The following is a 27,642-nucleotide window of genomic DNA, read 5'->3' on the forward strand; positions in this document are numbered from 1 at the left end:
TTTCTATATACGGACAACTGTGCGATAATCGGCTGCAAGTTTTGATCAAAAAATGCCCTATAAGCCCGAGTCCCATATGATGCGTTTGAACTAATTATGGACTGAAATACCGCTACTCTCGCAATTTCAAGTTAACGTTCAAGTTGTTGGTGATGAAGTTCCTGTGGTGACCTGGCAAAACAATCAGGCAATCCTTAACATTGCAACACCGACGTTCCTATATATCCGCACAAGATGTCTTCGAGTACTTTCGGAGAATGGTTACTTGTGCGTTCAGTCACTAGTACTTCTTTCAAAGGCCTAAACTGAGCTCATCATGATCACAGATTCACTACGCGTCGATTAAGAGCCGATCGCCAAACGAAGGTCGTAGACGATGGAAGCTTCAGGTCGCACAGAAGTTCTGGGCTTCGAGCGAAAAAATGTTGTCATCTGTAAGCACTGAGCAAATCACGATCTTGTTCACATATGATCCCCGGCATTCAAACATATCCCAGACCACTGCCGTCGTTACTGATGGCGATGCGGAATTCCACATAGACAGTGATCCTTTTGACGAAGCGTCGACTAACAGAGAAGAGCTGGGGATCCTGTTGCGAACTGATTTTTCCGATGAGGCTGCTTGGTTGGCTTTCTGCAGTCGATTGGAAGAAGGAGAGAAGGAGTTTGCAGATAGCCCTTTGGAAGAAGATGACATGACGATGGACGATCAACTTGAGCCCAACAAAGCAAGTCCGAGTGGTACTGCTGCAACTACTACGACAGTAGAAGATGGCAGCCACGAATCTGATGATGACTCGGAGAACTCACTCAGTGCAATCTTTCACATCATCAATCCGTCTTTATCCCAGGAACGTGCTCTGATAACCAACATCTCAAACCTTGCGGCGCTTCGCCTCTTTAATGATGTGGATGTTCGACAAGCCCCCATTCCTCCACCAGATACCAAACGCATCAGGCCCCCAAACAGATTAGTTGACTCAGGTGGCTGGCAGGAGGTCTATGTGGGAAAGAACTTGTGGATATATGACGCGAAGTCCAACAGCGATCAATGTGTGCGAGTGGTCAGTCCGAGCAGCTCGGACATGTATGGGACAGCAACGTGAGGCCGATGAAATACACTTGGTCATTAGTGCTAATTATCATTACAGGGCCGACAGCTGGAGAGCCAGGGTATCACACATCTGCGAACTGCAAGTAAACCTGTCTTCTGGCGCGATGAAGATCGACTTTGGAGGCCTGGATCGCTGGGATTACGCGGAACGTCAACGAAACATGCGGGAAGCCGTGACCCCAGGAGTTTTGTGAATGTTCATTAAGCCATAGATTCTACCAGGAATTGAGAAATGCAGTGTTTTTTTTTTGAGATGCAAGCAGCCTGCTACAGTAAAAACGATGCGTAGGGTAAACCTCAATCTGTCCTCCACCACGCGACTTCCCCGGAAGATTTTAAGAAGTGACAGTCCAGACACGAACAAGGTTGTCAGTGAATCCACCGAACAACGTCTGCCCGTCTGCTGACCATGCGATCGACACACACTCAGGTTCCCGTGAGTTGGGGCCAACATCAGTGAAGCTGGGCTTGAGCTCGTCAACAATCGACCTGGGGATCACGCCGATAAGCTAGATTTCGTAACAAATTTTGGAAGTACGTACTTGCTCTCAAGGTCAAAGATTTTAACGCAGCTGGCAGTGGCAGCGCATAGCCAGTAGCGGTTGGGCGAGAACACAAGAGCATTGACGATGTCACCAGCCTCAAGCGAGTAAAGGTGCTTGCCCTCGTTCAGGTCCCAAAGCATGGTAATGCCGTCCTTGCCACCTGATGCAGCAAGGGAACCATCAGGAGAGACAGAGATAGTGTTGATGTAGCCGGTGTGGCCGTAGTGGTTGGTCTTCAATTTGAACTTGGAGAGTTCCCAGACCTGTTAAAGTAGTGTTAGCACTGAGTGTACCAGGGCATTGCTACGAGCGATTCATAAATCTTTGATGGAAAAGATCATCTCATCGGGCGGTTACTCTCGAAGTAACAAATAAAGATATAACGTCGCTCGACTAGGAGGGCCAGTGATATGGATCTTAGGGAACGCTCACCTTCACAACCTTGTCCCATCCACAAGACACAATCACAGGGTTCATGACGTTGGGGCTGAAGCGCACGCATGACACCCTAGACCGTATTGTCAAGGTATGATATATATTTGAGCATGACTCCCACGCACCACTCAGTGTGACCATCATCCTTGATATCATACTTGCACTCTCCAAGGGTGTTCCAAAGTTTGATTGTTCGGTCACGCGAACCAGAAACAATCTGTCTGTTATCTGCGCTGAAGCTGACAGACAAGACATCGGAGGTGTGGCCAACGAATCTGCGGGTGGTCTGACCAGTGTTCAGATCCCAGAGACGCAGGGTGTGGTCCCAAGAGGAGGAAAGGGCGAATTGTCCATCGGAAGAGATGACGATGTCAGAGACGAAGTGGTTGTGGCCATGAAGAATTCGTTTGGGGTAGCCATACGTGTCTTCATCACGAGTAAGCTGCCAAACGATGATGGTCTTGTCTGGGCCCTAAGGTCAACTAAAGAATTATGCAAAAGTGTCATTCATACCTCGGGAAGCCGTCAGAATCATGTCTGGGTTCTCCGAGGAGGTAGCAATGGCGGTGACCCATCCTTTGTGGCCGGGGAGGGAGCCAAGAAAACGCAAGGATTCAGCCATTAGTCGTAAGTCGCTGGATATCGAGAGGGACACGGATGAGTATGGCCTCAGATTAGGCGTGACGTGACAGCCACCGTGACCTCAGCTGCATAGTTCTCCGGCATATTCCGCCTTATGAAGTCTGACGTCCCACACTTTCTTCACAACGTGCATGCACTTGACACGGACCGGGACTTCGTTTAACTTTGAGCATGGTGAGTCGGCGTAACTGCGCATCATTTATGATGTTATTCTTTCAATATTTGCTACTTCAGAGGCTAGTCCGATGAGACCAATTTTCCACCAAGATCTCTGATACTTATCTCATTGTGCTCCGCAGTACTTTGGCTGACTGTTCTTTCAATTAATAGGTCCGGGTTCCATGGGAAATTTTCCGCCCTACTTGTACAATACAGCTGGTGTAGCAATTCAAATGATCCTTAATCAAATATCCGTTACATACACACCGACGCATGATCAGTGTTCGAACGTTCCACGGTCGTTTGTAGGTTGTATGCCATATCTCCATATGTGCAGTGTTCATGCATGTGGTTCGTAATCTTTTGGTCATGTTGAAGCCCATCGGCCGCCGCAACAGCAATTAGAGTAACAGCACCTGTTCTACTAGGCGAATAAACCCGCAAACATTCCCTCTGCATGAATTCATAACTCCATCGGTAGAATCATTATGTGTCTCATCATAAGGCGCCCTTGTTCTACGCTTCGACACGTATTCATCTCATTCTTGTCGAGTTTGACTGGGTCTCAACTATGCTATATAATCTGAGTGATAAAGGCCTTTTCCCTATTTGTGTTGATTCTGTCTGTTGACCATCCGATAGTAACATGCAAGAGAAGACGAGGACGCCAATCATCAGTAAGTGGTCGGTCGAATACGCTGTGCTCACTCTTATCTGACGATGGCTCGTAGTCGACACTGACCCTGGCGTGGATGACATTCTAGCTATGTTTGTTTTCGATTCCCTCCACAAATTCAGAGAAACTTTGTTCTAAAAGCATCGACAGCCTGCTTGCCATTACATCTCCCGAACTCGAAATCCTTGCGTACATCATTTCATTCGGTCCGTAAATGCGTTGGGATAGCTTGAAATGAGAACCTTATCAATATTCGATAACAGGGAATACCGATGTTCACGCAGCTTAGTTAAGGCGCTACTCAATCCACGTCCCAAAATAACTGAATGTGATTCCGCAGCGACAACATCTACAAGGTCTACCAGGCAATAGGGCGTCACATTGCGCTATATCCTGAAGATGCCGCAAGGTTTCCGAATTTTTCACCCACAGTCCCACCCCTCCTTGTAGTCGGACCAGATGGACCCTTAGAAGGTGGACGGCACTTTGCCCAATACTTCCACGGCCGGTAAGTTCCTCTTCAACTTTGGAGATAGGTTCTCACTGTTACTGTAGTGATGGTTTATCAAATATAAGCGAACGCCACCCTGACTTGAATGTCGACCTCGGAAGTTCGTCTTTTTGCCAGAATTTTCAACTGGTGAAAGAATCAGGTGTCGAGGTGGCCTTGCGCTTACTGGAGTCACGTCCTGACAGAAGCATCACATATGTAGTCCTGGGTCCGATGACTAACCTGGCACAACTTGTACGCCAACACCGTCAAACAGTTGTGGATAAAATCGGTCGAGTCATTGCCATGGCAGGAGCCTTAGATGTTCCCGGAAACACCACTTCGGTCGCGGAATGTAAGTAGTTAAAGACGTGTTCGTGTAGAAAATCCTACTAATCTTGTTTGCATATCCAGTTAATGTTTTTGCCGATCCTTATGCAGCGAGAGAACTCTTAGTACCGACAAATCTTACCAGTGGTCTCCCGCTCGACAGAGTAATACTTGCTCCCTTGGATATCACTACTAGCCACGAACTCCCTTTTCCGCATTATATACAAACGGTAGACCCTGCGTTCAAGTCTACAGCCCAACCGTCGAATGCAGATGGTAAATCACCCCTTGTCCACTTTACCAGCTCTGTTTTCGAACGCACGAGGGAAATCATGGTCGAGTCTGGAAAGGATGTACTAGAGTTGCATGATATTGTCGCCATTTGGTGCGCAATCGAGAATCCACCTGAAATCATTCCAGCTGGCAGTCTTCCTGGAATGTCGACTGGATGGGTTATAGCCGAGCGAACATTCGATATTGAACGGTGCGATCCTGCGTGTCCCGATTATTTATTGTTAACCTGATATATTTCATATAAAGGAGCGGAGAAATTACTCGTGGCATGTTCGTCACTGACCGAAGAGAGGAGAATACTACATATGCACCTGGTACCAATCGGGCAGATGTCCAAGCTCTGCTTGACCTGCGACAGATCGGGCACGGGCTCCTCGAGTCCACCGCGCTGCCTGCGAGAGTAGAGGTCGAAGACCCAGCACTCGAGCAGAGACAAGGGAAAGGCGTAGCATGCCTCGTGGAAACGCCGGGACCAAGTGTTCTTCTTCAACTCCTGACACGTAGGGTCTGGGGCATCCAATGATTGTCGTTGCCACATGTAGATTGATCAATGGAAAGTTGTACCTGGCTGATAATCATCGCGACTATGCGCATATGGAGGTATTACTTACGATGTTGCTATAGTTGTGACTCAGAGATCTTGAGTCTAACCTGAACAGATCTACTAAGTAACTAAGTACCGGGTGAGACGTTGACTTTCTTGGAGCTTCGAAGTTTAAAACTTATCCTAACTCGCTAATAGTAGTAACTGCCTCCGTCATGATTTGAGTCGGGACTTGCCGCGTTCAGCGGTGTTACATGGTACGCAAAACCAATACTGACCACACGATGAACAGTAGTATAACGATAAACAAGACCCCTGCTGATGAAGTTCGGCCCTTTCCTCTAGTACCAGGCTCACCGTTCTTATTAGGCTGCCGCTACCAGCGAAACAAAAATTAGAACAACTGGTGAGTGTTAGTCAACTTTTCCTCTCATTTGCTATACTCATGAGCAGTCTGACACTGTCAGAGCCGAAAACATACGGACGGCTTACCGTAACGAGCTATGACTTCTGAATCCCTTGCAACACAGACCATTCAGGAAGCTATGTCTTCTGAATCCGAATCCTCTGCAATGCCGTCCACGGAGGAAGCTTCACCGCAACCGCAAAAACCAACACCAAAGCACGAATTTGAAGTGCATAATGAAATCGTTATGTATCTCGTCTTCTTGCACGACAACGTACACATCGTGAGTTATTCAGATAGTGGCACGATGTGCAAGTGGAACTGCAACACAGGACTTCTGGTCGGGGAACCATGGGGAGACAAGGGGGAAGACGAGAGGGGAGGGATAGCTGCACTAGTGCTTTCACCAGACGGGAAGACTATTGTGTGCGGAAGGTATGACGGAAGTGTTGAGCGATGGGATACCGACGGCAATATGATTGAAGGCGAGTGGGCGGGTCATGATGGTGGGCGAGTGAAATCACTGTCGTGGTCTCCCAGTGGAGACCATATTGCGAGCGGAACCGACAAAGGGATGGTCCTGATTCACAAAACAGAAAGCGGCGAAATAGAGGTGGGCCCGATCGAGACAAACCAGGATTGGGTGGGTTCTCTTGCATATTCACCTTCAGGCGACAAAATTGCATCAGGCGGATGGGAAACAATCTGCATTTGGGACACGAAAACAGGCCAGCTCATGATCGGCCCCATATGCGGAATGGAGTGGCATGTGGTGTCTTTGGTGTGGTCGTCAGATAGCACAAAACTTTACTCCGCCTCATATAGAGATGCACGGGTTTTTGATAGTAGATCAGGCACAGAACTTCATCGCTTCGAGCACGACCACGACTTGGATTCCATCGCACTCTCACCCAAATACAATGTACTGGCGTGTGTGGGCGACCAGGGTATCGCACAACTATGGGATACAGAATCCTATCAACCACTCGGCGAGCCATTCAGCCAGGATTATTACAATCGCCTTCACCATGTGTCATTCTCTCGAGATGGGAGATACATCACACATGGCGGGGACAACAACAAAATAACTTTGTGGATGGTCAAAGACATAGCTCCTGAGCTTCCGGTACGTGATTTTACAACCATACTTCAAGGTGACAAGGTACACAGAAGGACACTCGACCCTAGTCACCACTGTCGTCCTGCCTTAATGTCAGTACTCTCGCATTCGACTGTCTTTCTTCCATTGTTCACAGAACTGTCACAGGTCGACGCTACAAACCCTCTTGTGCAATCGTGGGGTGATGATTACGGTGACTTTTTCCAGGTAAATTTCATGTTTCATCATGCAAAGGGGACCAGTATTGATAATAAGTATACTCGTCATCTTCGCAGTCATATCATCCTTCGGTACTATCAGGCCCCTCCCGTCGCTCTCTGCGACTCCGTGCTTCCTCGGCTCGACACCTCTGGAACGTCTTCATCCCCTCTCGTCACCATCCAACAGCAAATGAGGCCATTGCGCTGCAACAACGCCCAAAGCGCAGTCTCTTCGCACGGTACACTGGCCCGCAGCCAGTAACAGTCGCTGCCGCAAGAAAAAAGGAGGTAGTGTATTAGATGTCCCTCGTTCTGCCACGTACATAACCGAACCTCCAGAGGTGCTGGATAGCACCTCCCCCTAAGAAGACCAATGCCAGACTGGCCAGTCGTCCTCAACGGCAGCTCAGCCTGCAGCAATACCACAGTCCCAGCCCCAGCCCCAGCCTCAGCACCAATCCCAATCCCAGCCCCAGCCCCAGCTTCAGCCTCAGCACCAATCCCAGCCCCAGCCCCAGCTTCAGCCTTAGTCTCAGCCTCAGCCTCAGGTACAGGTGGCGACACAGCAATCTGCTCAAGTAGAAGACTATGGTTGTTGGGGCAATTTCTGCCTCGCACTCTGGTGCATCCCACGCCGTCCTCGTGTTGTCTCCGCCGTTCAGCCTGTTACCTCATGAGGTTACTTTCCCAAGTGTGCTTCGTCGTTCCCCACATCTCAGTCCCTGGTTGACTTTGCTTTGATGCCGCATCATATATGGTCACGTATTCGGTCGCTTGTCTGCGCTTAATTGCTGTCTCTTCACACATCAGTTTTCCTGCTGTCCCTCGCACGCCTGTCTGGTTGGCGCTTCATTAAAAAAATGATAAGCGGATTATACATAATTCTACATTCCGCAGTAGTCAGAGGTACCCGTCTTGCAATGATCTCCTTTAAATCTTCTCTGTTGAGGTTGAGCAACATTGGTACTGTAGTATCAGTGCACAAGTCAGTAAGGGTAAAGTTAAGCAGCCCGACCCACGTAGACTACTACGAGGATCCGTTCATAATTCAAATTCAAACTCATGGTCGTTTACCAGTTCATTCGTCGACAACTTGCCTCAGACGGGCTGGTCACCAGTCTACGGCCCACGGCAGCACTCTGTAAGGTGGTGGTAGAACCTGGCAGAACTGGTATCCGAGACTCGCGAGATATAATAACATAGATGTATTTGAAATAAAACGCAAAAACAAATCGTCGACTCCCTAAAGTAAGATGGTGCTGGTGGCCAAGCAGGCGGCCTTTCATTGAGTCATGGTGGAAAAGCCTTCCAGTCAATTTCGAAATTCACCCACTTAAGGTCTTTGCTATGATGATCCTCTCGATTGCAGGGCATACTGCCTGCCGTCGACATGCTCACATGCACACTCGTGAAGAGGTTGGTATTGCTGTTGAGATTGCACAGGATCTTGAAGCATGCTTCGCGTGGTTCTCGATCGAGCCTCGTAATGCAGATACGACATTTTTGCAAGTCCAGAGAGTATCTTGCCTGACGACATTGCCACTAGATTCTAATTGTATTATGTAAACCCTAGCTATATCATGAGAATTTTGTGCCCCGGGTTACATTGAACCGGTAGGACTGACCCTGTAGTTCTGCTCACGCAACGGGATTATGAGCAGCCCGGAGCACACACATGCGGCCGTACGCGGCGGCCGCTAAAATCGCGTGCGGCCAAGTCCCCATTTCTAGCACACCAGTGGGTTTCGCCAGCTGTGGAGCCGAGCAGTCTGAAACAACAGCATTCTCATGCTGAAGCCCTAACGTACGACCCATCAGCACGTTGCTGGTATATCGCCGCTTGATAACACTTAGCCATGAGAATGTCTGGTAGTCTATAAGTACTTGAAGTTAATTGGCCGTCACTGATGACTTTATTTAGATCTCTGAATCCCTGCCGGCGTGCACTGACATGTTTATGAGAACGCTCATTCGAGCTGGCCTTGCGCTGGTACTAGCAGCTAGCATATCCATAACTCTCGTTGTCTCTGTTATCAAAGACAATCTTGCTCCTACGGAAACAGGGCACCTCGAGATTCAATCCAAGGTTCACAATGCAACTGGCATCCGTTATGTCAAGAACTCAGGAATCTGTGAAACAACTCCGAATGTTACCCAAATTTCTGGTTACATTAACGTTGGAACGAACATGTCCATGGTATATCTCTGGTCCCTATGTTCCAGATGTAAACTGACTTAAGACACAGTGGTTCTGGTTCTTCGAGTCTAGAAACTCACCGGAAACAGCCCCATTCACTCTATGGTACGTCACCCCGAAGCCGGGTCGCACAAGTACCTGAGTCGAGTCGCACCTCTGAAACTGCTTTCGCAGGTTGAATGGCGGCCCTGGGTGTTCTTCTATGATCGGATTATTCCAAGGTTGTTTGCTCAATTGCCCTTTGATTTACTTCTAAATTTTCACAGAGAACGGGCCATGCTTGGTGAATGCCGACCGTAATTCCACCACTCTTAACCCCTACAGGTATGTCAAAATTATGGTCGATTTTATACACTAATCCGACACGGATTCCAACTTCCTACAGCTGGAACAATCTTAGCAACAGTATGTAGCACGTAACCTCCTGATTTCGTTGCCAGAGCTCACTTCCTCATCCAGTGATCTACATCGACCAGCCAATCGGAACAGGGTTTTCTTACGGTACTGATACGGTAAACAGCACGGAAGCCGCTGCGCCCTTTGTATGGACTGCATTTCAGGTTTTGTTTGAAAGCCAGCTATTTTCGAAGTATGCCAGTCGAGAGTCAGTCGCTTAACTCAGCTATCGCAGACGATTACTTATGCCGAGCTCAGGTTCATCTTTGCCACAGAGAGCTATGGTGGTCACTACGGACCCAGCTTTGTGACCTACTTCGATGAGCAAAACGCCTTAATCGCTAGCGGGGAGATTGATGCTGTTCCAATTGTTGTCAGCGCCCTGATGATCAACAAGCAAGTCGCTTTCTTGACTTACTAATACCCCGTTGAACGAGCATTCACAGTGGCTGGTATGATCCACTCATTCAGAACATCGCATACCTAAACTTTGCGACTTATGCCCCTGGCTATGGACAGCTCCAGCCAGATGATGTTCTCAAGAACATTTCGGATTCCCTATACGGTCCTGATGGTTGCGTAGCGCAGGAGAATGCCTGCTACGCTGCCGGAACTTCCACACACTCAAATAAGATCTGCCGGGACGCCGATAATTACTGCGTGAGTGATATATCAATGCTATGTGTATGGACGTCACCAAACTGTTTCAGATTGACAATGTCTTCACCCCTGCTGCGGGCGATTACGACAGCTATGATATCCGTCAAAATTCATCTGCTTTGTTCCCCCCTGAATACTATGTGCATTATCTACGCAAACAGGATGTTATGAAGAAGATCGGTGCTCAGGTCAAATACGAGGAATGCCCAGACGCACCCTATGAGAAATTTGTAAAGACAGGCGACGTATGTGTTTTTCTGACTTCTTTCCTCGAGTGCTAAATTTAGCCTCCTGTTAAAAGGACGCTAGAACATGGCTACCCCAGCTATCAGCTCTGGTCAACTCTAGGATGAAAATTTTGATTTGGGTGCGTGCTTGGTGACTGCTTCATTGTCTGCTAATTTACCAGGGAACAGGCTGGAGATGCTGATATGAAGTCCGTTTTTGTGTTGTAATGACTTTTCATATGATCCTGACGCTTCTCATTGACTGTAGTTGCAACTGGCTTGGGGTAGGCTGTCCCATATTTTTCTGCCAACTTCGCTGAATTATTTTCTCTAATAGGGCCACGCGTCAGTTCTAGCGATGGATTGGTATGGCAATGAGACGCTCCACAATACCCCACTCACCAATATGACGATCGACGGCAAGCCTGTTGCGGCTGTGCAGAACGTCGACAACTTCTCTTTTGCGTGAGTCATTTTTCATCTCAGCTTGTTAACAAGAGATATACCTCATTATTTTACGTTTTAGACGGGTGTTTGGTGCTGGACACGAAGTGGTTAGTTAACTCTCCTGAGAATGATGACATCTGCTGATCCTTGTTATTTCATTGTTAGGCTGCCTTCCAGCCTCAAGCAGCTTTAGAGATTTTCTCGCAAGTTGTTCGCAAGGAGCAACTTCACTCCGTCTGAGGAGTGAATTTGGGAGCACACATCGTGAATTCGGTCGGACGTTCTTGACGTGTTTGACCAGTGGGAAAACGTTCGTCCTGAGATCATTAATCGAGCGAACCAAACTTCGAAATCTACATATCTACTTATTATGCAGTGAACTGTTTTATGTACATGTACATGACGTGGTGCATGCATATGTTGCATCACCTTGCATGACAGAATTCATACTGCCAGGAGCACATACTTTACATACCATTGTACCTTGTACCTTGATTGCACTCCGAATGACCACAGTAAGCTTTCAGCTTGAGACCGAATGAAATGGAAAAATACAAAAAACAAGTAGATAGGCTGAAACGAGATGGCCTTGAGGATGAACTTTCGCATGGGTGCAAATACCAAAGATGTAGCTGCCATGCCACATCTTTGGTATAGGCTGCACCCTCAGCTGAGAGGCATGACTTACGATCGTGAAGATCTGATTCATAAACTGCTGCTTGAAGTATAACCACTCACCGCTCAGCACAGACTCAAGCGCACCTCAGTCTCCCAGAGAACACGCAGAGAAAACTCAAGACCGCTGAGGCAGAATTGCTCAGGTATAGGGTTACCGGCGATGGCATGACGACTGACCTAGATTCCCACGAAACCACATCACCAAAATTACCGAATCCAGACATCACATGACAGGTTGAAATTTCTGACGCCAATGTCTGTGATATCCGACATTTGAAATATCGTTCCGACACGATGTCATCAAACATACCAACTGTCAGACATAACTCATCCAGTAGAGTAACTGTCAGATAGATATCAGATATATCATGTATTGTATCCTATGATATCAAATGAGATTCAACGAAAGCTATTCAAGTGATATAGTAAAGGCCCTATAGAGCACCATAGCCTTCTTCAGCAAGTATGTCGTCGTCAAGTACCTCACCATACTCGGCTATTATCCTGTCCTCGTCATCACTCTCACCCTCCTCATCAGTCTCATTGTCGTCGTCACCATCCTCGCTCTTGTCACCCTCTTCAAGATCCACCTCATCTAGTTCCTCGTCACTATCTCCATCCTCCATTTCGATATCCGAGTCTTCCTCGACTTCATTATCCAGGTCTTCGACAACGTGTCCCTCCCGCTGCAGAATCTCGTCCCAATCTCGCATAGCCTTGTGACCGACAGCACCGCCACGAAATCGCATGAACATGTCTCTGTCCACGAACCTAAATAGCATGTATATCGTTAGCAGTTGGTAGATAGCAAAATAAAAATGTGCATACATATTAACATAATAAAAATTCCAATCTGGGTCTTCCTCACGTCGCGCGATCGTTGGTTCAACAAGTCGTTGGGAACGGCCATAAGCAAATCCTGGTATTATATGCATGCCCCTAATGACGCACTCTGGATCAAGGAATCCGAACGCATCAGGGCTTTCGTCCTCAAAAAGTTCGAGGCGTTGGAGCCTCTTTGCAGCGAATCCGGAAGGATTATTGTCACACTTGAACCATCGAACGAACAGGACATCCATACGCTTTGGACAGCTCCGTATCACATCCAGGGATTTGTGGTATTCCACATTAACATGAAAAATCTTGATAAGACGGGCATACCAGTAAGGGTGAGTACGTTCATCCTCGTGTGACATAACCATCAGGTCGGCACGAGTGCGGGGATTGATTGAGTCTTGCTCGCGTCGAAGGTCATAGGTGGTGTAGTTAATACAAAGGATGGCATGTTCAAAGAGCTTGTTGTCAGTGATCAAAACTGAGTTCCGCTCTGCATCGGTAAACTCATATTCATCGCCTTTGTATTAGTGCTGCCGTTGTCCGGTTCGGTCCGGTTCAGAGGGTCCTGGACGAGAACCGAGAACCGGACCATGGTCCGGTTCTGCAAAATCTTCGAACCCCGAACCGGACCACAGAGAACGGTTCTCTGTGGTCCGGTTCGGTTTTTTTCTGGTCCGAACTCGAACCGAACCCGAAAATTTTCAGCGGCGAGCATGAAAAAAAAAACATTGAAATACTAGTTTACACATTGAGTAGCTACTCCAATGACATGGCTACATACCCCTCTCTGCCTCTGTAGCCGCTGATCCAAGAGCTAACTGATTTGATCTATACAAATGGTGAGAATGAAATAAAACACAATAACAACCAATGCTTACCGTGGGGAATGTGAACCTGCGGCGTCTGATCCAGACAAGCAATTTGAAGTAAGCTGCCGGTTAACCGCCATTAGGATGTGATTTCACTGGCGGAAAAAGGTGGTAAAATGTTAGTTTCCCTGCTGTGTGAATGACACGACTTTTACTCGAGCATATTAGCGAAAGCTCATTCAAGTCCCAATGTACGACCTTGGCTTTGTATGCGGTGTGCTTACGGTCGGATCCTAGATGGTATTTTAGTATACGCCTTTGTGGGTTAGTACGGCTGCGGCTCCTACCCCTCCACCGTGACTTGAGCAATCCGTAGACTATTGGTTGCTTTTTGACCGAGTTTTGCAGCGGATCTATCGTTTCGACATCATCGGGGTATATTTGGAAGGTTGTCGAGTGATGAATGGTGCCGGGATATGTTTTGGTGCTTGATGACGTGTTTGAGATGTGGGTGGAGAGGGTGGCGTTGGGGTAGAGTGGCGAGGCGTATCACAGCTCGATGGCATGTCTTCTGGAGGAGAAGGGGGGTGGGCAGTAGATTAGTGTGCGTGTCTTTGCCGTTCCTATGGATCCCCTCTGTTCTCTTGTCGAGTCGTCGCGGAATATTGGTTTGAAAGCGGGGTGAGAGACAGCGGGCGAGAGACAGAGGGTGAGAGACAGTGGGCGAGAGCAGCCAGCGGGCATGTGAGACAGTGAGCGAGAGACAGTGGGTGAGTGAGACACGGCGAGCCAGCCAGCAAAAGTCAGCCGGCAAGAACAGCAAGCGAGTGAGAGGGGATGCGGTGAGGTGGCAGGCATCAACATAGGCGCAGGTAGCGTGGTGTGTGATGGGTTGTGCGCTGGTAGCGATGAGTGCTGGCCCTCGAGGGAGCCATCAGCATTCAGAGTACAAATCATAATACACACCTCTGCAGCATAGTGCAAGACACAATCCCTCCAAAATCCACCTTGATCGCGCCTAATATATCCACCTCCAGTAAAAGGTAGTCTTGCGCAGTGTTGTAGCCGGTCCTCAATGAACAGAACCTCCTGTTATAGAGGTGAGTTGGTGAGAGACTTGAGAGTTTAATTAGTTAGTGCTTACCTTCGAAAAGGCTAAATGTAGCTTGATTAATCAACAACGTGAATCCCGAAGACGACAGTCTGATGTCGAGGCAGATGTTGTCGAAGTCGAAGTCGATAAGGGTTCGGAATGGTTCGGGAAGGCCGAACCAGAACTGGACCATTTGGGAAGACCTAGAACCGAGAGCCGTTTTCCGGTCCGGTTCTAGCTGGCGCAAGAACCATGGACCGAACCGCGGAGAACCGGACCAAAAGTCCGGTTTGAACCATGGTTCTGGACCGGACCGCAGCAGCACTACTTTGTATACAAGCCCTTGAAGACGTGCATATAAGTGGTCTTTGAGACGAGGAATAAAGTTCTATTTCACACCGTGAGCTATATATCTTAATAAACGCGAGAAGGACATCATACCCTGACAGCTGGATCATCCCCAAGCCTACTCAGCCAAGCCGTGAGGTCAAAAGTCAAGCGAGCAGATATGGCGATGTGGTAATGGTCCGAAGGTGAGGTACGCACACGATGAGGTCTATCGGTACCTTGTTGGGCAGAAAACTGTGCTCGAGCGTTGATTACCTTCATACAAAGTCGTTCGATGGCATCTTGATTTGCGATGCTTGTGGTCATAGTTGCTTTTGTTTTCGGAGTGCGAGGGTAACGTCGCTTGAGACGTCGGTGCTCCAGTTCTCCCTATACTGGAATTAGATAGTACTATATCAACAAGAAAAAAAGACTCACCGGCTGTGTAGTATAGCTGTCTGTCGTCCCCCTCATTCGAATCGTGGCCGGGTAGTCCCCAAGTGCGTGAAATTTATAAGTCTGGATGTTCAACTTCTTTACCTTGGGACGAGAAGCACCTGCTGTCTCCTTAGCTGACGTGCCCTGCTTTGAAGCCAATGCAGCTTGTCGACGCCCTCGAGCTGCATGTTCGTGAGGCAGTTCCATTGTGTGAAAGTGTTCACATGTCGTCCTTTTGAACTTTCGAATGGTGTTGCCAAGGACCACTGTAGCCGCGTCGAAAAAGTTCAAGGTGTCTTCAGTATGGAGACGGAGCTTCGCATACACTTGCCAGGTAGCAAGGTCGAATAAAAGGTCCAGGATGATCCCATCATTATGCGGGTCGAGAAGTAACCCTTCGAAGACTGGTATAGCGCACTGAAATTAAATCTGAAATCAGTTGTGAAATGTTATGTGAAATGATCTAAAACTTGCCTGCAACAAATCTTCGAAATCTCGGGCTGCAAGGCGCTTCATTGCAGAAGCATTCTTGTGGAAACGTCGGATTGTGCCTCTCCCAAACGTTGGCACATGACGGTATCTGTAGCAGAACATTGTGTATGAGAAATATTAGCGAACAAATCAAAAACATACCTCCAGTTCAACTCCTGCACTGCCGCACCCCCAGCAGCATGGATAATACACATCAAGTGAGTGAAAATAGCCTTCCACACACCGAGTTCAAATTCGTGCAACATGTCTACTACTAGCATCAAAAAGAAATTGAATCCGAATGTAAAAAGCCGATCAGACAAGGCATTCTGTAATTCGTTAGTAGTGATTTGAATACAATACGAACAACTTACGCGTGTAGGAACGAGAGACTCAGAATTAAGGACTGATTTCACTCGCTTGCCATCCACTGGTGCACCATGTTGGAAAATGAGTTTGTGTGCGCGATCAATCTTGTTATGGTGAGCCTGATCATCGACACATTGAAGTGTTATGCGATCATTCATATCGCCTTCGGTCCCCATCTCAGATACATCGGCCTTTTTAATAAGGCAGCGTGGACATAGACATTCACCAAGAAACTTAATTCCGGCAAGTAAGATCCTAATATGATGTCAATTTCAGTAACGCATGAAATGAGAAAAAAACTTACTTCTCTGGATAGTCAGCAGAATATGTAAAAAACCGAGGGAATACTCGGCGAGTGATGCCATCTCCGCAACGGATCACAATGCCATGCTCATATGCATGCATAAAGTCTTCGTCGAGGAGGAGCTTCCATATTGCCTGCATAAGCTCCCGCTTGCAGTGTGTGTGCACCTCTGATGAAGACGCATCCTTGAAGATAGCAAAGTACGAATCTTGAAAATCGTCTGGGATCTGATTTTGTAGTAAGTAGAGGTAGATGATTTGAGTGATTTGAAAAAACTTACCGAAGGAATATACGCGATGTGATGGCATGCGCAAGCTGTAGGCTTCCCGCGGGTGTATTTAGATTCATTGCCAAAAAACAGATAAAATGGCCAGAGGGAGGCATCACCAAAATTCGAAAGGTGTGTTGAGTCAGAGTACAACATAAGAGACGCTACGACACGTTCGAGATTGTCGTCTGGTTCACGGGGAAGGGAATTGATGTTGACGTAAGCTTCCATCATCACAGGTGAAGAGTATCCCTCGGAAAAAACTTTGATACTTTGTTCTTCCGAGACCTTCCACATGTGACAGAATGGTGTCATATGGAACGTTGTCGCCACGCCATCTTCAAATACTTCTGTTACAATATTGACCAATGATCGATGGCGCATGCCTTTAATTTCAAGCTTGGGGGCATCGCCTTCGGACGGCCACTTCATTTTTTCTTTTGGGAGGCGAATATAGACTGATGACTCTTTCCATCCGTTCCTAGCACTGAAAGGATTGGATCAGTCCTCGAGGTACTCTGCGATAAGTTTCTTCTCTCGACTGGCATCAAAAATTCTTACGTCATCCCTATTGTAAGCATCGTCGTCGAGGAAAGTGGTAAGTCACTGCATGGCAGCATCAGAAATTAGGTTCGAGCTGGAATATTGCCAGCACATAAGTAGACCGGCCATCGGACTACTAAATGCAGAGTATAGATTTTGGGGGGTGACAGAAAATGGGAGGGGGGGGCCAGTGTGAATCCCAGATGAAGCGTTATTGGGATTTTTGTTTGTCTGCAACATCAGAGAGTTGCATAGAGTATTGAGGGTGGTACCAGTCTGCGGAAATAAAGTGGGACGAGTGGGATACACTTGGTATAATCCCATTGTATCTGGTTCTGTCTCGAAAGAAATTAGCTCATTGCCGGTGTGATCTCCCTCTTCAGACATGACATCTTTAGGCTGAGGCTCATCGGGTACATCCTCGCTGGGAACGAAGTCGTCATATCGTTTGGGCATGCGAATAACACGCCCAGAGCGATTGGAATGCTGGGGAGCCGCACTGGACTCAGGTAATGGTGGGGAATATGCAGGGGATCGTTGCAAGGGTCCAGGAATATTGTCATCCTGAAATATATTTCAAAATATTAGTCAAGAAATGAACAAACACTGAAAACATACCTGAACACCCCAGTTGTCAGTCTCCATATCACCCATATCTTCAAGGGGATCTGGAATCCCAGCTCCTTCGTCAGCCTCGTCTAAGACATCTTGGTGGTCTCGGTGGTTGATTCTTCGCCTCTTATTCTTTCGGCTCTTCTCAACACGGTGGTAAGATTTGCTGACCTGTTTGCTAAATTCATGGTGAGTATCGCATAGCGTCTCATGTGCGCTCAGGTGCCTCTGGCTGTTGAAAGTCTTTCCACACCCAAGGCAGGTGAGTTCGTCCATGAAGTAGCAGGAGCAGGGCCTTCAGATAAGAGGAAGGGTGGGACTGCTCACTTTTTATCAACATTGTGGCATGCTGATCATTTCAGGGTGCTAGCAGACTTGGAACGGAGAGGCTGGACTTGGAACAGAGGCATGAGGCGATTCGCCATAGGGTGAGTCTCAAGTCACACTGCAATGCCAGTGATTTAGAAATAGATATATTTCTGGTGCATATGGTACGTGAAAGGGAATATGATAAGGCATCAGAAGGTCACCGGGGTAAACAATACCGAGTGATAAAGAGATGGAAATGCATATTCAGCTGCCTGCACTCGAAAGCGCACTGATACTGACTGTTTCTGGGTGGCTTTCTCGGTCGAAACTATCCCATACGATTGCGAGGGAGTTAAATAACGCGTGGTCCACAGCAAACTGTACTTCTGACGACGGCTCCACCTTGCGAGTGCTATGAATTACAGCCGTCGAAATCTCGTTTGACCTCAATGCAAAGACCTCTGGTTCCTGTGATGTGAGATGAGGACAAAGCGGTTGAATGGCATGAGGTGAACGTACTATAGTTTATGTAAAGAGAATGCAATGAGGATGCCGACGGCAGTTGTGAGAATGCGAGAGCCAATGTGCTGGTGATATGAGTGAGTCAAGAAATAGAAAGGGAGGTGGCGCACTGACCAATAGCACAGCCAAGGCGCATAAGTCAGAATTAACCTAGAAAGTTGGGTGATGATGTGAGGGTGGGTGAAGATGCGAGGTTGGGTGAAGATGCTAGGCGGGTGAAGATGTGAGGTTGGGCGAAGATGTGAGGTTGGGTGAGACAAATAGCCTAGTAGAAGAAACAAAGTCAGTACACATAGTAGGTAGTAGGAATCAATATGATAAAAGTTAGAAGCTGTCAGGCTTAAGTGCTCGGAGTCGCCTCCTAGAGGCGTGTTGGACCAGGAAGTGAAGTGCAAATAAAAATAAAATAACTCACCAGAGTTTGTGCGCTCGCTGGATGAGGAGGATGTAATAAGTCAATGCTACTAACCGAAGAAACAAGAAGAATAAGTTTGGACTTCCCGTTTCGAAAGTCACGTGACTTTCAAAGTCAGTCGGCATTTTCCAGAAATAAACAAAGCGTCAATAACGCGTCGATCTTTGCTTAGCGCTTATCTCTTATACCATTAATTCTAATCGTTCGACACGTCTGTATAATGCTCATCACTGATACTGAAGACCACCTCGACCTGGCCAACGGGACATATTTTTTCCATGACAATGTTGTCATGTTGGAGGTGGACAATATGCTGTCTGGATGGCCGACTTACACCCTCGATTTTACGCCGGAACGCCCAGGCCCATTGGTATGTGTTTTCAATATATTCGAATTTCTCATTATTAACATTGACACTAGAAAATTATACTACGGTTGAAGGATGCCGTAGAGTTCAGGGTGATCGAAGATAAAGATAGCGACGACGAAGCTAGTGGACAAGCCAATAGGTTTTTTTTTTGTTTCTGACTACTAACTTAATTGTACTAACATATTCCAACTTTCTAGTATCCCGCAGTCTGTTGCTAAGGAAGATCCAGATGCTACAATGGTCTGTGAGCCAATGCCGGCGCCCAAGTAAGTTCTTTCGATTCATTTTGTAATTGTGACATTGGCTCATCTACTATCGTGCTTTCAGGGACTCAGATATGCCTCAGTGCATCAGCACAAAGCCTGTCCAGCTGCACGTCATCCCCAAGAATTCTCCCAGTATCGTCCATATACGGAAGAAATTCGAGGATGAGAATGACTATACATGGCCTCCCCGCCGTGGATTCAGGGAGAGCTCTAACTGCACATGGATCACTCAGATTGACGCACTCATGACCATACCTGCAGCTATAGAAGCATTGAAGCTTGACTAGTTGGACTGAATTTGTACTTGCACTCTTTCGCAGCACTCTTTTGCACGTTATCATTCTTTTATTACTGTCGCACTTACTGTCATGTACTAATAGTAACATAACTGTAGAACTAGTTTTGTATTTCTTGTCGCGCATATAGTCAATGTTGGGACTTGTCTTGTTGCAGTACCAAGTCTATAATCACGTGAGAGGCGTGCGTGAGATAACAAGGCTATCAGTTACGATTAATAAATCGGTGACAAACAAATGTTAATAATGCGTCAAATGTTACGATCTGAGTCTTTCTCTCCCCACATCATCATGGCGTGTCATAAACGCTCTGACTCGATTTCCTCTGATTCGTCGGTGTCCTCACGTAGCTCTAACTCCTCAGTATTGGTGACCTCTGTACCTCTGAAGAAGGTCTCAAAGAAGGCCACAAAGTCAAAGAAAAGGCGCCGTACGTCAGATGGTGATGAGAAAAGGGCTACCAGGTCAGTTAATCCATTTTGAATATTCTGATAACTGATAACAACTCTATATAGGAACAAGGACACCGAGAGCGATCCTCACAAAGAATTTCTCGCTGCTGCACGCTGTATAGCACGTTGCATCGACGTGTTTTGTAAGACTAAACAACTTATTAATATAGGTTTAGCTCTGCAGCAGCGTGATGCTGCAGAGAATGGTGAGCTATCGCAAGACAAAGATGAGCAGATTTGTTGCGACAAGCGACTCTTGAAGATGTAAGTCGACCGCAGATCTTAGCATAGACTGATTCTTTTATTGTTTCACAGATCACCCAGAGTTCAAGAGCGATACAAGAGGAACTTCACTCGGCTTCTTCAACTTGCTCCGAGCCTGAAACCTTTACTTGGCGACCCTCGGAAAGCATCCGAGCTCGATATTATCATCAAGAAGGTGAGTGCATGCGCATATATGCGCATATTATGTGCTCATTTCATCCATCAGATGGATGCTACTATCTCGGCCACTCGCTCTGATGACACCTCACGTCTTAAGAGTCAGATTGGCCATTATGCGGCCTTCAACACCAAGGATCACCCGATACGTCCAGCTATATACGACGGAAGTGGTTCGCGTACCCACATGGGTATTAACCATCCTGTTCTAGCGCGCTTTCTCTGTCCGGTCAGGGAACTTGAGAGATTTTCAGAGGACGCTGACGAGTGAGTTTCCCTTCAAGTTTACCTCACATTTGTCTAACATTTCACAGGGCACTTAAAGACATTCAGTGTGGCAAGATTAACTTAACTGCATGTGCACTTCCCGCACTTCTATGGGCCGGTGACCCACCAGGTAAAGACTATGATGACGACAACATGTTCAAAGGCATGTTTGATGGCTACTTATTGGAGCGGGTAAGCATGTTTTTTATATGCGTTATTTCATATTGATATTCTTTTTTTATTAGACTACGCGGCACATCTTTACAAGTCCCTCGAGTGCATATGGAGGGGAGACACGCGCGACACGCACCTGCAACGCCGCTTTACACGACATGACCACGGTAGAAGCAGTGCATATTGCCTATGGCTGCTTACAGGTTTGATTACTTCAAACTTAACATACTGATGGGTCGCTCAATTTTATTCAGGTTCGTTTCGGCATCAGTGCCAAGAATGCTTGGTCCGAAATCGACGGTGCCTTCAACTACCGGGAATTCTACAACAACATCATCGAGCTGATTGAAGATTCACCTGATCCGGAGTGGAAAGAAGACCTCCTCAAAGCTTGGAACGTGTAAGGTTTTGCTATATTCTCGAGGTTCATGCTAACCCTAATTTATCTAAGGAAAATATTCAAGAACGAGGAGGGCCGTGACAGCAACAGTACCAGAGACGACAACAAAACCTCCGGCTCTCGCGAAGGCAGGGATAACGACCTGGCAAGAATCCGCGCTCAAATGGCAGCGCGTCGTGCAGCCAAGGCAGTTCCCACACCTGCTCCTTCCAATTGTGAGCCAACTCCTCCCCGCGAGCCAACTCCAGCCCCTTCTACTTGTGAGTCAACTCCAGCTCCACCCTGTGAACCAACTCCAGTCCCTTCTACTCGCGAGCCAACTCCAGCTCCACCCCGCAAGCCAACTCCACTTCCACCTCCCCTTGCTCCTAAACCTAAGCCTAGGCCCAGGCCTGTTGTCAAGCCAAAGTCAGCTGTCCCTGCTTGTGAGTCCACCCCAGTTCCTCCTGCTTACTGAAATCAGCTTATCTGACTTTACCTGCATGTCTTGCACATCCTGTTCCAGCTTCTGTACGTGCCGAGTCACATGCCCCAAGTGATCTGACAGAAGCCGAGTCGGACGAGGATCCTGAACCCATCCAGATTGCGACCAAACGCAAGGCCAAGAAGGTAAGTCCAAAATATACCAGAGTTTGTACTAAATCTAATAATCTCGATCTGCAGGCTGGTGGCTGTTCAACCAAGGGCAAGGCACCTACGCGAAAAAGTTCGAGAAAGTAGCCATCCCTTAATGCATCCACATTGCACGGCCCTTTCCTTTCATTCGCATTGCTCGCAGGCTGTCAGACACTTTTCATGTTCTCCCTTTCATTTACTCACTGTCGTACACTACTGAACTGCTGTATTATTGACCTACTCATAGATTTCTCATAGTGCTGTTCTGGCATCCATTCTCATTCTCATACATAGGCTCAGAACAATTGTACATCACTGCTTTGTACTGTCATGCTTTCAATGCAATGTCTCATTATATCGGAATGTAATTGCAATGTCTGATTAGTCTGAGCAAGATTCAAATGCCTGATACACATGGAAATATCTGGTATATCGGAACACTAGACCAATGTCAGACTAATACCATATAACATTGAGAATGCCGGAATTTGAGTTTCCGAACATTGCCTTACATTGAGACCTTGCGCCAGATACATATGGCAGGTATGGTGGCTCCGACATGGTAATATATGACCATCTCTGGATTCAGTAATTTTGGTGATGCAAGACCATTCCGATCTCTCCTCATAACCAACTACTTTGATTTAAAAACAACTGCAGCTGGTCAGGAATGGGAGATGAGATTGAAGGTGGAAGAGAAGTCTAAAGAGAGGCAGGGTGCGAAGGAGAGGGTGTTGGAGTTGGAGAGTCAGAGAAATTTTGTTTCCCCCTCCTCACTTGTCTCTCTCTCTTCTCGCATATCGAGGTCTTGTACTGATAATGTTTTACAGTAATGCCAACAGCCAGAATGATGTACTCGCTCAAACATGTGTACATTAGTAACACGCAACAGGTAGGCCGGTGCCACATATATCGGCAATATCATATCGGTTACAGTCTTGGCTCGTGATATCTGGCCGGCAGGTAGGCAACTGATCCTTCTCAGGGAGTCAGCTCATGACTCACGATGGCTTCAGAAGAAAGCCCTATGCTGGTGCCCACCCCGCATGAAGCTATTTATGACCGCTGATTCGCGCCAGACCGAAAGAGGTGGATCCTATTTCATGTGTCTTTTGTGGGTTTGTTGGCTAGTGAGTGCTGAGAGTTTAAGCGTACTGTTGACCCAGAGGCGTGATACTGATGAACATTGGTCAGTGTTCATCCAAGTGACGTTCGTGCCTTCGATCCCTCGGATAGCTAAAGATCTCGACTTAACGGATGCTGCCATCAGGTGTGTGTTGTATGCTCATCCGATGTGTAATAATTGAGCTATTTCCCAGCTTGGCTTTTAGCATATTGATCTTTGCTAATACCATCGGAGCGTTGATTTGGGCTCCTTATTCATCTTTCTGTGTGTGCATCTACGGCATGTATTGTACTCGTGGTAGCTATCGAGTTCTAACCCCAATCCTAGTACAGATGGACGCCGAACAATATACCTGTGGGGAATGCCGTTTCTCTGCGTTGGGAGCTGTGGTGTTGCCCTGTCGGCTTCATTGCAGAGTCTGTTATTCTGGCGATTCGTGCAGATGTTTGGATGCTCTGGGGCATTGTCGTTGGGGATTGGCGTAATTGGTGACCTCTATAAATTGGAGGAGAGGGGCACTGCTATCGGGGCATTCTTTAGTGTGCGGAATCATGATGTTTGAATGGTTTTTTTCGGTTTGGTACTGACATCGCTATCTCAGATCACACTTATCAGGTACGCTGTTGCCCCGTTTGTTGGAGGTAAATGCATTCTGGATGTTTTTGGCCGCTGACTCTAGCAACACATTTGAACAGGTGCGGCGACACAGTATTGGTCCTGGCGCAAATTGCATTATTCCATTGGTGCATGGGGATTACTCGAGATGCTTTTCATATACCTTTCATTGCCTGAGACGAGTCATCCCGGCACATTGGGCATCGATAAACTGCCGTCCAGGAGATCGATCCATATCGTATGGATTAATCCTCTGAGCACTCTATGGTTGCTTCATAGTCCAAACCTATTTGCGGTTGTGAGTGCATTTACCATGCGCTAGTGCAAACTCTCAATTTGTGTGAGATGTAGATGCTCGCGTCAGCTCTAATGATCAACACTATGTATGGTGTGTCGTTACTTGTTACTGATTATGCAGTGCATTCTCACTTAAAACAATGCAGTTCTCGTCGTACCAATGGCGTATACTATTGTAAGCTGACAATTGTCTTCCATCTCGCATCCTGTCCTGATCGTGGTGTAGGGCATTCAGTATGGAATCACGAACGAAGCCATTATCGGGGCATTTTTCCTTCCAAATGGTCTGGGAAGTTTCAGTATGTGCAGAGCATTGTACTCGTGGTGCACCAACACAATATTTAACAGCTGGAACTCTGATTGCTGGCCACCTATCGGACATTGTAATAAGAAGATGGCGAGAAAAGCGCAGAGGAGCGTGGTGTCCCGAAGATCGTTTGAGAGCAACATGGATCGGAGGGCTGATCATTGTCCCGTTGTCTATTGGGGTGTCAGGGCTGATCACAACGTATATTGGGGGCCCGATCGGTCTCGCGCTGAATATATTATGCCTCTATGCGAATGGAGTGGGGGTAAGTCCTGCCAGCTCCTCACCCCGTACATAATGCAACTTACCGATTTCATAGGTCGATTCAGTAATGAATCCTATCAACTCTTATAACGTGGATGTGGTACATTCTCGAAGTGCTGAGGCCACAGCTGCTTGCATGTCAGTCTCTATGATATTGCATGACTGTCAAACCTGAACGCGTCCATGTACCTGTTAGAGCGAGCTGGTCGCTCATTCTGTCTGCTGCCTCTGCTCTTATCGTTCCATCGATCGAGCGTATAGGTGTTGCATGGACGAATATCATCGCGGCTGTGTTTGCGGTCATCAGACATATGTAGAAAACGTCTCGCGATAACACCAACTGGTGGAGGCTCAACTGTATAAACAGTTTGGAAGTACATGTTATTTGATATATTTTGAAATGGCCTCACATTTCCTTTCATCGTAACGGTGCTTTTGCACCAGTCCCTGAGTCCCTTTAATTCCCCTTGAAATATGCTAATTGCAGGTAAACTCGATTTTTCAACTCACATTCGGATCTCCTTCGAGTTCCAATCACTCGCAGAGCAGTTTGGTTCTTCCGATCATCAATGCAAGCTTGTCGACATCCTTCACAAGCTTTGGACTCATATTGTTGACCCTGTTGTCCAAGCCCTTAGGGAGTTAAATGTTTGCCTTGGTTCGCGTATTTGGTGGTGTTCCACTGCTGAGTTCATGCTGCTTCCCCTCCATGCAGCAGGACTCTACGAGAAGAAGAGAGACAATTTGTCTGACATTGACATATTCTCTTATACCCCCACTTTGGCGACTCTCGTTCATGTGAGACAGCAGGTTTCTCGAGATGCGTCCTCGTAACATTTTGTTGCTATCGGTCAAGGCAATCCGGTAAAAGGGAGGGAGCTCAAATGTGTCGCTTTCGAGCTAGCTGTCGTCACTCAGCACGTTGGTCCCATTGTCTCCTTCACATCCCTCGAGGATGGCAACGCAACAATCGATAGTGCACTTGATGCACTCGATCATAATCAGTGGCTCCATCTCGCCTGCTGCGGAATGCCGAGTCGGACACAGCTGTTCAAGTCCTCCTTCGCCATGCGCGACCGTCCATTGATGATCAGGGACATCATCCGATCCAACTGGCAGAACCCACAGTTTGCTTTCTTATCGACCTGCCACACTACTGTGGGCAACAAGAAGAGTCCCGATGAGTCGATCCATCTCGCTGCAGCCATGCAATTCTGCGGATTTCACAGTGTGATTGGTTCCATGTGGTCTGTTGACAACGAGGTTGCACGCCAGGTCGTGTCTGCTTTTTAACGTAACCTGATTGATGATTCGAAAAGATTGGACTGCACACGCGCTGTGGTAGCACTGCACAAGTCCGTGAAATCGTTGCGCAAGAAGATTCTATTAGCACAGCAGATTGTATTTGTCCACATATAGGGTAGAGCACAGGTACGGGTAAACCCGCGGTTTATCGCTGACGGGTGTGGCGGATATGGTTACGGTGTGGATTATGGGGACCCGTCGACGTGCGGTTTACGGTGTTGGATGGGTGTGAATCCTCGACTTGTCCGAGGGTGAGGGTCAAAATTTCATTACTCATAAATAACCTCCTGAGCTGTCACCATGTGAACTTCGACTGCAGGTTCATTGAGTAGCAATGTCGAATCAGAGTGATAATCGATGGCACCAGCTATGCTGATTTGCCAGTGAAATGATATTCCATGCGCTCGGACAGAAGCAATAATTTGTGGTACCCAGGTTCTGTATGAGTTAAAAGGCCAATGGGTTGTGAAGAAATGCAGAATACTATTCACCTTCCTCTCATGCGCCACTCAAAGGAGGCTGATGAGTCTTCCATCCAATCATACTCAATGATCAAAATCGTCTTCGATAGCATCGTCTCTAAAGTCTGCCAGCCAGGCAGCCAAGAAGAGTGTGAATGTGCTTACCCGTCCTTTGAAGAGAGTGAAAACTGTCTTGCTCAGAACCACACCATTGGCTGTTTCAGTGATGCTGGCGGGTCGGTGTACACCCATACCGTGGCGGGTGCGGTGTTTGCGGGTGTGGTGTGGCTTCAGCGACCCGCGGGTTCACCTGTGCTCAACCCTATCAATGACATAGGTGTGTAGTTAGAAGATTCGCTATATTATTACATGTGTTGTATTTCAAGTTTTCATTGCCTCGCTCTACTGTTGCTCACTCGTTTAATGATATTTCTGCATGATACTTTGTTATTCTGCTCTGTACTAGGGCCACACATGTCGGATTGAATGAATCTGACTCACTCCTGCGTCGTCACAGCTCAAGTCATTGAGCGCAGCCATAGCATTTGATTCAGTGAGTGGTGCTACACGTGAACCAGCATCAAGCACTTCAAAGTTGTCGCGGTGAAGGTTCAACAATACAGCAAGGCACGAACAGTGCTCCTGACTGTATCTATAATTGTTGTAAGGTCGCGTGTTGCCTAGTCTGCTATACTTGAGACGACAAGTGCGTTCGACCCTAAAGGGGAAGCGAGTGCAGCAAGGATCTAGAGGTATGCGCTGAAAGCACTACTGGTTGGCCAATGCGAAGCGCGGGAATGCGCGCGCGTGTATGCGGAAACAAGAGAGAGTAAGAGTGAGTTTGCTTAGGTGATGATATGATGTAAGACAAGAGAAGGGAGATGCGAGGTGTAAACAAATAGATTTCTACTATGTTCTGCTAGGTAAATAGTGGGTAGTAACCAGTAAGTCCTCTGTCGTTCTGGTGGGAGAGTAAGTCAGTAAGTAAGTATGTACTGCTGGCGCTTAAGTATGGCGCCTAAGCGCTGTCATGCGGAGCCGAAGCGCTACCGAGTAAGGTATGTAAGGATATATGTAAGTAAGGGTCCATGATAAAAATAAAGATGGAA

General features: G+C 47.3%; 11 protein-coding genes across 11 annotated transcripts; 9 read left to right on the forward strand and 2 right to left on the reverse strand.

Moving 5' to 3' along the window:
* Nucleotides 1–110: 110 nt before the first annotated feature.
* Nucleotides 111–1,308, forward strand: F5147DRAFT_749947 (uncharacterized protein; the record flags this gene model as incomplete). The annotated part of the gene is made up of 3 exons (XM_041440150.1): nt 111–267; nt 327–1,102; nt 1,152–1,308. Exons 1-3 carry the CDS (start codon nt 235–237, stop codon nt 1,306–1,308), a joined length of 966 nt encoding a protein of 321 aa, XP_041299307.1. The 5' UTR covers nt 111–234.
* Nucleotides 1,297–2,762, reverse strand: F5147DRAFT_664252 (guanine nucleotide binding protein beta subunit). Its single transcript, XM_041434989.1, has 5 exons — nt 2,608–2,762; nt 2,220–2,559; nt 2,092–2,167; nt 1,657–1,922; nt 1,297–1,603 (listed from the first exon to the last, which is right to left on the reverse strand). The coding sequence occupies exons 1-5, from the start codon at nt 2,714–2,716 to the stop codon at nt 1,450–1,452; spliced, it is 945 nt and encodes a 314-aa protein (XP_041299308.1). The 5' UTR covers nt 2,717–2,762; the 3' UTR covers nt 1,297–1,449.
* Nucleotides 2,763–3,442: 680 nt separating this feature from the next.
* Nucleotides 3,443–5,476, forward strand: F5147DRAFT_114580 (nucleoside hydrolase). Its single transcript, XM_041428082.1, has 9 exons — nt 3,443–3,572; nt 3,627–3,663; nt 3,722–3,777; nt 3,835–3,859; nt 3,912–4,079; nt 4,127–4,416; nt 4,476–4,875; nt 4,932–5,368; nt 5,428–5,476. The coding sequence occupies exons 1-8, from the start codon at nt 3,542–3,544 to the stop codon at nt 5,206–5,208; spliced, it is 1,284 nt and encodes a 427-aa protein (XP_041299309.1). The 5' UTR covers nt 3,443–3,541; the 3' UTR covers nt 5,209–5,368; nt 5,428–5,476.
* Nucleotides 5,345–7,885, forward strand: F5147DRAFT_832213 (WD40-repeat-containing domain protein). Its single transcript, XM_041443801.1, has 7 exons — nt 5,345–5,368; nt 5,428–5,635; nt 5,683–6,761; nt 6,824–6,847; nt 6,903–6,962; nt 7,031–7,243; nt 7,295–7,885. The coding sequence occupies exons 3-7, from the start codon at nt 5,733–5,735 to the stop codon at nt 7,535–7,537; spliced, it is 1,569 nt and encodes a 522-aa protein (XP_041299310.1). The 5' UTR covers nt 5,345–5,368; nt 5,428–5,635; nt 5,683–5,732; the 3' UTR covers nt 7,538–7,885.
* A 579-nt stretch (nt 7,886–8,464) lies between these two features.
* On the forward strand, nt 8,465–11,148 carry F5147DRAFT_664266 (Alpha/Beta hydrolase protein). The gene is made up of 17 exons (XM_041434990.1): nt 8,465–8,517; nt 8,574–8,824; nt 8,877–9,152; nt 9,202–9,257; nt 9,327–9,373; nt 9,419–9,476; nt 9,538–9,557; nt 9,612–9,756; nt 9,807–9,944; nt 9,995–10,208; nt 10,259–10,453; nt 10,510–10,575; nt 10,625–10,644; nt 10,704–10,719; nt 10,773–10,900; nt 10,962–10,989; nt 11,048–11,148. The coding sequence occupies exons 3-17, from the start codon at nt 8,907–8,909 to the stop codon at nt 11,120–11,122; spliced, it is 1,452 nt and encodes a 483-aa protein (XP_041299311.1). The 5' UTR covers nt 8,465–8,517; nt 8,574–8,824; nt 8,877–8,906; the 3' UTR covers nt 11,123–11,148.
* A 6,110-nt stretch (nt 11,149–17,258) lies between these two features.
* On the reverse strand, nt 17,259–17,907 carry F5147DRAFT_647440 (uncharacterized protein; the record flags this gene model as incomplete). Its single annotated transcript, XM_041433205.1, has 3 exons — nt 17,259–17,295; nt 17,327–17,583; nt 17,638–17,907. 3 exons carry the CDS (start codon nt 17,905–17,907, stop codon nt 17,259–17,261), a joined length of 564 nt encoding a protein of 187 aa, XP_041299312.1.
* Nucleotides 17,908–19,097: 1,190 nt separating this feature from the next.
* F5147DRAFT_647441 (uncharacterized protein) lies at nt 19,098–19,800 on the forward strand (the record flags this gene model as incomplete). Its single annotated transcript, XM_041433206.1, has 4 exons — nt 19,098–19,247; nt 19,298–19,386; nt 19,445–19,513; nt 19,575–19,800. The coding sequence occupies 4 exons, from the start codon at nt 19,098–19,100 to the stop codon at nt 19,798–19,800; spliced, it is 534 nt and encodes a 177-aa protein (XP_041299313.1).
* A 951-nt stretch (nt 19,801–20,751) lies between these two features.
* On the forward strand, nt 20,752–21,197 carry F5147DRAFT_563829 (uncharacterized protein; the record flags this gene model as incomplete). Its single annotated transcript, XM_041430698.1, has 2 exons — nt 20,752–20,969; nt 21,017–21,197. The coding sequence occupies 2 exons, from the start codon at nt 20,752–20,754 to the stop codon at nt 21,195–21,197; spliced, it is 399 nt and encodes a 132-aa protein (XP_041299314.1).
* A 26-nt stretch (nt 21,198–21,223) lies between these two features.
* F5147DRAFT_563802 (uncharacterized protein) lies at nt 21,224–21,547 on the forward strand (the record flags this gene model as incomplete). Its single annotated transcript, XM_041430696.1, has 2 exons — nt 21,224–21,346; nt 21,398–21,547. Coding segments are annotated over 2 exons (273 nt in total), but the record flags the coding sequence as incomplete, so codon positions are not given.
* Nucleotides 21,548–23,261: 1,714 nt separating this feature from the next.
* Nucleotides 23,262–25,084, forward strand: F5147DRAFT_564547 (MFS general substrate transporter; the record flags this gene model as incomplete). Its single annotated transcript, XM_041430727.1, has 11 exons — nt 23,262–23,428; nt 23,478–23,548; nt 23,617–23,825; nt 23,886–23,925; nt 23,980–24,197; nt 24,251–24,287; nt 24,343–24,371; nt 24,423–24,495; nt 24,545–24,768; nt 24,823–24,905; nt 24,964–25,084. The coding sequence occupies 11 exons, from the start codon at nt 23,262–23,264 to the stop codon at nt 25,082–25,084; spliced, it is 1,272 nt and encodes a 423-aa protein (XP_041299316.1).
* A 157-nt stretch (nt 25,085–25,241) lies between these two features.
* F5147DRAFT_563756 (CHAT domain-containing protein) lies at nt 25,242–26,060 on the forward strand (the record flags this gene model as incomplete). Its single annotated transcript, XM_041430689.1, has 2 exons — nt 25,242–25,597; nt 25,643–26,060. The coding sequence occupies 2 exons, from the start codon at nt 25,242–25,244 to the stop codon at nt 26,058–26,060; spliced, it is 774 nt and encodes a 257-aa protein (XP_041299317.1).
* Nucleotides 26,061–27,642: the final 1,582 nt, after the last annotated feature.

Source organism: Suillus discolor (assembly GCF_016758755.1).
Source record: "Suillus discolor strain FC423 chromosome Unknown F5147scaffold_2, whole genome shotgun sequence".
NCBI lineage: Eukaryota > Fungi > Basidiomycota > Agaricomycetes > Boletales > Suillaceae > Suillus > Suillus discolor.